Source organism: Neomonachus schauinslandi, chromosome 16 (genome assembly GCF_002201575.2).
Source record: "Neomonachus schauinslandi chromosome 16, ASM220157v2, whole genome shotgun sequence".
NCBI classification, from domain to species: Eukaryota; Metazoa; Chordata; class Mammalia; order Carnivora; family Phocidae; genus Neomonachus; species Neomonachus schauinslandi.
In genome coordinates this window covers 12,343,716-12,352,967 of record NC_058418.1, presented here as the reverse complement: position 1 = coordinate 12,352,967, position 9,252 = coordinate 12,343,716, and the positions used below count along the sequence as shown (strand labels likewise).

At 51.3% G+C, this 9,252-nt stretch overlaps 1 protein-coding gene across 1 annotated transcript in view; it reads left to right on the top strand.

The window, feature by feature from the left end:
- Window positions 1-7,873: 7,873 nt before the first annotated feature.
- The window catches only part of LOC110578340 (cytochrome P450 2A13-like), an 11,382-nt gene continuing 10,003 nt past the window's right edge, over window positions 7,874-9,252 (top strand). Inside the window, 3 exon segments of the mRNA XM_044911389.1 lie at window positions 7,874-8,081; window positions 8,360-8,522; window positions 8,976-9,236. Of these exon segments, the coding sequence (XP_044767324.1) occupies window positions 7,902-8,081; window positions 8,360-8,522; window positions 8,976-9,236 (604 nt within the window). The 5' untranslated portion in view covers window positions 7,874-7,901.

The window sequence follows — 9,252 nt, the reverse complement described above, 5'->3', positions numbered from 1 at the left end:
GACCTGTAGTAGGTCACCTTGCATACATGTTGATGGAAAAGGAACTGGTCCAGGCAGAGTGCAAGGTAGAAGCTGGAAGAGCCTTCAACTTCACTCATCATGACTTGGGAACCCCATCTGAACATGTGAATGTAGCAGAAGAGCCATAATCCTAGAAGCTCATTTTTGGGATTATATATATATATATATATATATACATCTGTATACACCATGTACACCATGTACATGTACATGCAGTAATGGGCATGGATATTGAATGAATGGGTTTGAAGAATTTCTACATCTATATACACCACGTACATACTAATCAGAATGTTTCTGATACTTTGGGATACTTCTAATTTGATGGGCATTTGGGTTGTTTCCAATGTTTGGCTATTTTGACAAACTCTGCTGTAAACACTCTAGTACTTACCTTTTGTGGGACGTGTGCACTCATCACTCCTGGATATATACCAAGGTTTTGCTTCCTCATTCGTTAAGCATATGTTTAGTCTTAGTAAACTGCCAGTTTCCTAAAGGGATTGTATGACTATACATCCCCAACAGCAAAGTATGAAACTTCCTTTTTTTTTTTTTAAGATTTTATTTATTTATTTGAGAGAGAGAGAGAGAGAGCACGAACAGGGAGGAGAGGGAGGAGCGGGGAGAGCAGGGGGGAACAGGGAGAAGCAGGCTCCCTGCTGAGCAAGGAGCTGAACACAGGGCTCCATCCCAGGACCTGGAATCATGACCTGAGCTGAAGGCAGATGCTTAACCGACTGAGCCACCCAGGCGCCCCCACCCTCCCTTTTTCTTTAAGATTTTATTCTCAGTTGATAGCTGTTATTTTCAGGATGCTTGACCCAGTAGGAGCTACTCAACCATTACCAGACTCAGAAACTCCCCAAAGCACTTCTAGAGTATGACCCTCCACCCTCTTATGAAAACCCTTCCTTTTTGAAGTCTTTCTCCTTCACCCCTGTCTTCTGTCAAACTTTCTCCCTCTCTCTCCTCCAACACCTGCCCTGCTCCTGCAAGAAGGCATGCCAGTGGGCATGAGCTGTCCCAACAACCAGAGAGAAAGAACCTTGACTTTCTTCTGCTCCTTGGCCTTCCCCTCCCTCAGCTCACCCTGATCCTTGCTGCCATCTGAAACCTGAACACAAACACTTTGCTCTCTAGCCAAACCCCTCATTCTGCTCACTCTCCACTTCACCGTGGTGACAATGCTTGACCGGGTATTTGGTTAATGATTTAAAGAGCGCAAACTCAACAGAAGGTCAAATATCCCTCCTATTGAGAGACCTGTTTTATTTATATTTCTTTTATCACATTCGTAATCTGCTGCTTTAGGCTTACAGGGAAGTTTTTCAAGAACCACAGGATTATCAAGAACAGTCTTCTGATGTTTCATAAAGAGAAAAGGTGGTAGGGCTTGGCAGTCCAGCATGGTGGTTAAGGGCATGAAATCTAGAGTCAACAACACAAGGCCATGCCCAGGTTTTACCCTGATCTGCTGTGGTGCCCAAAACAACTCACTTCCACCTCTTTGGGCCTTGCTTAACTCATCTGCAACTGGGGATGGTAAACCCAACCTCACGGGCTTGCTATAAGGACTTAAGTAAGATCATGCCCATAAAAAGCTTCACACAGTAAGTAAGATAATAAGCTCACTGAATGCTACCAAGAAGGCTTACCTAAGATACTCACGTGGGAATGTTTTGAAACTAGTTAGAGGTGGTTGGTTTCTCAACTCTGTGAATGTACTAAATGCCACTGAACTGTTTGCTTTAAAAAGGGTAATTTTTAATAAGTATTTCTTGATTTATTTTTTAAAATTTATGTATTTATTTATTTAAGCTCTACACCCAACGTGGGGCTTGAACTCACAACCCCAAGATCAAGAGTTGCATGCTCTACTGACTGAGCCAGCCAGGTATCCCTTCAATTAAAAACAAAAACATGTTCATTTGGGAGAGGGTCATAGATTTCAGCCACACTTGTGGGCATGAGCCAGGTTTTTTGGAGAGTTTTGGGTCAGGCTAGGAGGTAGCGGACAACAAGTTGATTGATGAGGTTGCAGAGAGAGAAGGGGGTGTAGCAGTCACATAAGTCCGCTGTGTCCCACCATCTCATGTGTGCCAACCTGGCCCGTGAGGCTCTCTCTGCCCGGCCCTCCTCTCCTCCCCCACCTGTGAACTCATCCGGCAAGACCCAGTTCAAACGACACTGTCTCTAGGAAGCCCTCCCAATCCTCAGCCCCAAGTACTAAATTATTACACATAATTATTAATGAATGCTAATGGAATCATGAGGACTTAGTTTATCTGAGTCTGCTCTCCCACTAGTCTAAGAAATCCCTAGAAGCATGGATAGTGCCCGGTTCCCAACATGTCCAAGGTGGAACTCATCATCTCCTTCCTCAAACCTGCTCCTGATCTGTGTCCCCAAACCAATAAACCACACTACCATGTACCCCCACACTGGGCTCCTCCCTCACCTTACCCCACACAGCCACACATAACCAAGTAAGAATTGGTTCTTCCCTCTGTATCTTTCTCCAACCCATGCCTCCTCCCCGTGTTCATGGCCCTGTCCTCTGTCCCCTGGAGCCTATAGAAGCCATTTCCGTGTCTCCGGACCTCTAGTCTCATCTTCTCCAAAGATATGAACCATCTGTCTGAAACACAAATTTGGCCATTTTGTTCCCCTGCCTAAGACCCTTCTGGGCTCCCCATCATCTTAGGACAGAATCCACACTCCCCACCCAGTCACATAAGGTCCAGCAGGTCTGACTCCTGTGATGGCTTCAGCCTCATCAATGCGCACGGCCCAGATCCTTCCACCCCAACAGTACCTGACCATGCTCCACTGCCTTGGCACTCGGATTCCTCTGCCCAGAATTCTCCCTCCCTACTGTCCCTATCCTGCCTTGGAAAATCCTTACTTAGCTCTCTAGTGGCTCAGCCTGAACTTACAAGGTTGAAGCAGGTGCTATTTCTGGGCCCCTACACACACCTGTGCCCCCCACCCCCCCCACCCCCTGCCTTTGCCTTCTCACACCAGCCCTGTGCATTCCGAGCTTCACTGACTTGGGCCCCTCCGTCTCCCCTGTGGAGTGAGAGCCTCATGAGGGCAGGGCCCAGGGTCACCGCTGTGTCCTCAGCATCCCTCAGCACAGGCGGGGACAGAGTGGTGGAGTGACTGAGCACTGGGTCGATGACTGTCTTAAATGTGCTGAGTGGCTTAGGAGGCTGGGGGACACTGTGGGAGAGAATTTTCTGAGTGGATGTTTGCGTTGATCCAACAGGAGTTGACCCACCTCAGAATGCTCTCAGGACCTGCTCCCATGCAGGTTTTTTCTACCTGGTGTGACGCTTGAAAACTGAGGGACGCAATATCTTGAAAAATAAAGGAAATATTTGTGTTTTTAAGAAGGGATGTGGAGCTGGGCCAGGGTTGTGTTTGAATACAGACACAAGCAGATCTCAGCCCCATGTACACAGCGTGGCCCACATGCCAGAATGCACACACAAAATGTCCATCCACACACCCATACGTAGTCACCAGTCGTACCTGCTGCATACGTACACATGTGAATGCACAGTCAGACGTCAGGGTGGACACACAGACACACATGTAAACGTCCTCCAACAGGCATACTCCAAAGCATGTACTCAGTTGCCCACAGACAGACTCAGAGACTGGCGTGCATTCGGGCACGCTGGCCTGCACACACACACCCTGTTATGTGCTCACACAGATGTACATGTCTGGACCCAAACAGCTATGGATACCCACTTATGCACACACACACACTCCACAGACAGGTGTGTTCATAAATACATACATCAACATGGACATGCTGATACATACATGCACTCAGATGTGCAAAGATCTCACACATGTGCCCAGAATGACACACATATACAGACGTATAAGTAAGAAGATACACAACAGAGGCTTCTAGGAGAACCCACTGCACACACTGGCACGAACAGAAAGACCCAGAAGCACACAAGAGGGTTGAAGGGCAGGCTGACTTGCAGGGAAGACAAAGAACAAGACAGACACAAGGGGAGACACAGATGATGGGCAAGGCGCTGTGTGGGGGCCATGCCTCCCCACCCCCAAACAACCCCTGACCCACCCTCCTCACACAATGCCTACTCCATCGTCAATGCCACCTCCAAGGTCAATGTTCCATTTGCAGCTCCAGGGGGACGCCTCAGCTGGGTCAAAGAAGGAAGGGCAGGCAGGTTCCTGCAAGGCTTTCTCTCCCTTCCTCCTTTACCAAAGAAAAAGTATTCGGAACTTTAGACCAGAGAATGTAAAATCTGGAAGGGGGTTTAGAGAATCCCTTATTCACGGCTTCATCCTGCAGATTAATAGGAACAGCTAGTACTTGCTGGCACTTACTGCCAGGTACTTCAAACCAATAAATCAATGACTCCTCCCATAATAAACTAAGAGGTACATCCTGTCATTGGCCCCAGGAGGCTCAGAGAGGTGAGGTGACCTGTTTAAAGTCCCACAACAAAGAAGCAATAAGGTATTCCAATCCATGCCTTAACTGTGCTCTTAACTGCTGTACCATTGTCCAGAAAGGGAAACTGAGTACCAGGGAGGGAAAGAGTTTCCTGGGTGCTCCCCTAACTCATCCTGGAAGCTGATACCCAGGCCCTTGCACGCTGACCTGCCATACTCCTGCCCCTGAGGGAGAAGTCATATGATGACAGATGCTAGCCTCACTCCATGTTGCCAGGTTACCAACAAGGCCAAGTGCACTTGACCTCTCTGTGCTAAGTACTTCTGTTGGCCATATGCCCTACTCCTCCCCAGCTCATGGCAGCCTGTCTGAACACTCAGTGCCCTGGCTGGTGCCAACTTCACTGACAAACTCTTGAAATTCTACCTCCCTCCTTGCCAAGGAACAGCAAGGGGAAGGCGGGGGTGGGGGGGCACCGCAGGCTTGTAGCCAGCCCAGGTGCAGGCTGGTGTTTGGGATTAGGGGGACTGATACCTGCCAAACCTGTGCTAATCCTTCCCTCCTCTGCTCCCTTTAAAACCAACAAACAACTATCCTCTCTGCTTTGTGCTCTGCTCTTGGTTCCCTCCCCACAGGATTCCAGCTTAGAGGTCTAAAACACTTTGAGCAACATGCCAGTCCTGAGAGCGCCAACCTCACCCACCTGCACTCGTCCAAAGTTGGAGCTGGCCTCTGAGTGGGCGGAGGGAGGTTTCTAACCTTCAGATGCTGCCTCGTGCCCATGGGGGCCCCTGTCAGGCCCACGGAAGACCAACCCAGCACCCACATGGTGCTCATGTCACAGCCGGCTACCTCAGAGCTACATGGTGCCACCCTGATGACCCCCAGAAGCCAGGCCCAGTGGCCACCGGGGCCTACTCTCAGACCCTCCTGGTGCCAGAGGTGGCTCTGTGAGTGTTCTCCTGGCATCAAGTTCAGGGTCAACTTGCTTTCAATTCCCATGTCTAGCGGGGGTGAGCTGATGCCAACAGCAAAAGTTGCTAGTGTATCTCTGTGTCCAGCGCTGATGCCAATCCCACACCACCCCTTGCTAAACTTGGTCTCCACTTGGCCCTCAGGGTGGGCTAGGCCAGTCAGTGGAGGAAGGAGAGGACAGGCTTCAAATCCCAGCTCCCTACCTGCTATCTGGGTGCCTCGAGCAAGTGGCAGTAGGGGAGGCCTGCTCTTCTGAACAGCAAAAGGAGGATGCTATGAATGGGCCCCCCTGCTAGAAGGATTCCATGAAACCACATGTCCACACACTGGCTCTGCACAATGAGTGCTCGCCAAAGGCTAGCGCCCTATTGTTAAGGAAGAAGGTCGCTGAGGGAAGGACAGCAGGGCTACCATCTTCCCTCACTCCCACTTCCAGCCTCCAGGGCCTGGCTCTCTCCCCACTCAGGAGTTTTCCCAAACCTCTCCCGCCATCGAGAGGGGAGATCCCAGGGAGTGGATCTGAGGGTCTTGGGGTGAGGGAGGACCCCTGGCTGTGATGGGGGGTTCCCAGAAGAAGGATACGGGAGTCCAGCAGGATCAAAGAGTCGGTACCTCCCCCAGGCTTTGACCGACCTTTGCTTTGGACACAGTACCTCCTCTGGTGCCCAGAATCCCCACTGGGACCTCAGAGCAAGGTCAGGATCAGTGTCATTGCCTGTCTGTGGTTGGGAAAGGGGTAGAAGTCCAGAGCCACGTTTAAGTGGAACCTTTCTAAGGAAGGAAGAGTAACTTGTGGTCTCCGTGGCAGAGGGCCTGGGAAGGACTTGGAAATAGTAATGACATCCACCCATATGGTGCCAAATAGTCCCAACTGTCTCAAGGGGCATAATTTACAGAAAGCCTCACCGGTCTTACCCAGGTCCCTGGGGGAGCTCACTAGGTTCATCATTTCCATTGTTGCTGTTAGTAGTCGTGTTACTAATGTTCCCCATTTGGTGTGTGAGAATACTGAGGACAGACAACAGAGGGTGGGCAGGGGCTCCTGTGTCTCCTGGTCTGCATGCTTACTCCCCCTTCCCGGGGCTGGGTTTCCCCGCCAGTGGGAAGGGGGCACTTGAGAAGAGGAGGTGGAGTGTGAGGGTATGGGAGGTCCCTCTGGGGTGATTCTGGGTTTGGCAGGGCTGCTGGCAGCACACAGAGGGAGCGATGGCGAGAGAGGTTTGGGAAAACTCCTGAGTGAGAAGAGAGCCAGGGAGACCCTTTTTATTTTTCAAGTAGGCTCCACACCCAGCCTGGAGCCCTACACTGGGTTTGAATTCATGACCATGAGATTAAGACCTGTGCCAAGACCAAGAGTCCAATGCTTAACTGACTGAGCCACCCAACAACCTGCTCCCCTCCTGAGACCTTTATTTTTTTTATTTATTTATTTTTAAAGATTTTATTTATTTGTTTGACAGAGAGAGACACAGCGAGAGAAGGAACACAAGCAGGGGGAATGGGAGAGGGAGAAGCAGGCTTCCCACTGAGCAGGGAGCCCGATGCGGGGCTCGATCCCAGGACCCTGGGATCATGACCTGAGCCTAAGGCAGACGCTTAATGACTGAGCCACCCAGGTGCCCCCTGAGACCTTTAAACATACATTCCTCCTCATCAAAAACCCCAAATCCACAACCACAGCCACACATGCTGTCCCATTTCAACTTTTTTTTTCTTTCTTTCTTTCTTTTCTTTCTCTTTCCTTCCTTCCTTCCTTTCTTCCTCTCTTTCTTTCTTTCTTTTTTTAGAGACAGAGTGAGGTAGTGCTGGCAGGGGGTGGGGGTGGGGGGACAGAAGGCAGAGGAAGGGGGAGGGGCAGAAGGAGAGGAGGGTGGAGAGGAAGGAGAGGGAGAGATAGAATCTTAAGTAGGCTCCCTGCCCAGCCCAGCCCAGAGCCTGATGCTGGGCTTATCTCACAACACTGAGATCACGAACTGAGCCAAAATCAAGAGTCAGAAGCTTAACTGACTGAGCCATCTGGGCGCTCCCCATTCCAACACCCAGATCTCTGGATTCTTTTCTCTGGAGACCTCAAAATCTACAATGTTAGGGTCCCTTCTCACTCTGAGACTGAAAATCCAAAGCTCAAGAGGCTCCACATACAAGTAGTCTAAACTCTTCAGTTCTGGAATTTGTCTACTGCTTCAATCAATTCTACAGCCCTGGGGTGGTCCCTCCTGAGGGGCAACACACTCTGTCTTGGGACCTACTCCTTGTTAATCCTCCTGGGGTCCCCTCCTCCTGCCTCATTGGCTGTGTGCCAAGCTCAGCAGTGAGCCCAGGGTGGGGGTGGTGTAACTGGAAACTGAAATGGTACAATTATATAATCAGCACCTAACTCTGCCTTTCTCTCCCAGGTCATATAAAGGCAAACAACCCCAGTCAGCATTATCTGACCGTCTCTCCCAATGCCACCATGCTGGCCTCAGGGTTGCTTCTGGTGGCTTTGCTCACCTGCCTGACCACAATGGTCTTGATGTCTGTCTGGAGGCAGAAGAAACTCTGGGGGAAGCTTCCTCCGGGACCCACCCCATTGCCCTTCATTGGAAACTACCTGCAGCTGAATACACAGCAGATGTACAACTCTCTCATGAAGGTGTCAGGACAGGGGATGGGTGGAATGGGGGTGGGGCTGGGAGCCTGCCTAAATGAGCTGGGGCTTGGTGGCAGGGGATGGGCAAGGTTGGACCAGAGTCTTAAGAAAGTGGAAATGTGCAGGTTGGCCAGCAGGGTCCTACATAAGAAAGAGCAGATTTTGGGATGTCCAGGCCCTTCAGTATCAGAACCTGGGGGAAGTGCATGCAGTAGGTGAGAGCTGGGCACAGGGCCAGTTCCCAGTGCGGGCCGCAGCCTCTAAGCATTCACCTGCATCAGATCAGCGAGCGATATGGCCCAGTCTTCACGGTCCACCTGGGGCCCCGGCGCATCGTGGTGCTGTGTGGACACGAGGCGGTGAAGGAGGCTCTGGTGGACCAGGCTGAGGAGTTCAGCGGGCGAGGCGCACAGGCCACCTTCGACTATCTCTTCAAAGGCTATGGTGAGGAGCTCCGGGTGGGGGTGCGTGGCCAGGCACACTTGATGGTCTCAGTTTCCCCACTGTTCTTCTCCTGACCTCACCCGCCCAAGGTTGTGGCCAAGTTCTACCCCTGCTTCCCTCTGTCCTTATTCCTGGTTATTGTGGCCTCTCCTTGGTCTTCTCTAGCTTGACTCAGTCTCTATTCCCCCTGCTTCTCGGCCCATCTCCCTATTCTCTCTCATGGATGCCTCTTCTTCCTCTGGGTCTGGGAGAAGCTCTTGGGATTTCTGCCTTGAAGCCCTGGTCCTACATCCCCATGTCCTTGCCTCTCTCCTGATTCTTTTCTTCCAACTCTCTTTCAGTATTTCTCTGACCCTCAGTTGTATCTCTCTCTGTCTCCCTCACCCCCCAACCCATCCTTCTCTACTCCTGCTCTCTGCCTACCTCTGTCTCCACCCCTCCCTGCCTCACCAGGGGTGACGTTCAGCAACGGGGAGCGCGCCAAGCAGCTCCGGCGCTTCTCCATCACCACGCTGCGGGACTTTGGAGTGGGCAAGCGTGGCATTGAGGAGCGCATCCAGGAGGAAGCGGGCTTCCTCATCGAAGCCTTTCGGGGCACACATGGTGAGCAGGCCTGGGAGTGAACAAGAAAGAGCGGTACACCCACAGGGACCCACGCTGTCTCCTCCGGGAAGGGGACTGGCTTGGGGGAGGGCATCTGGGCTCCAGACTCTGGGATCTTGTGCTGGAA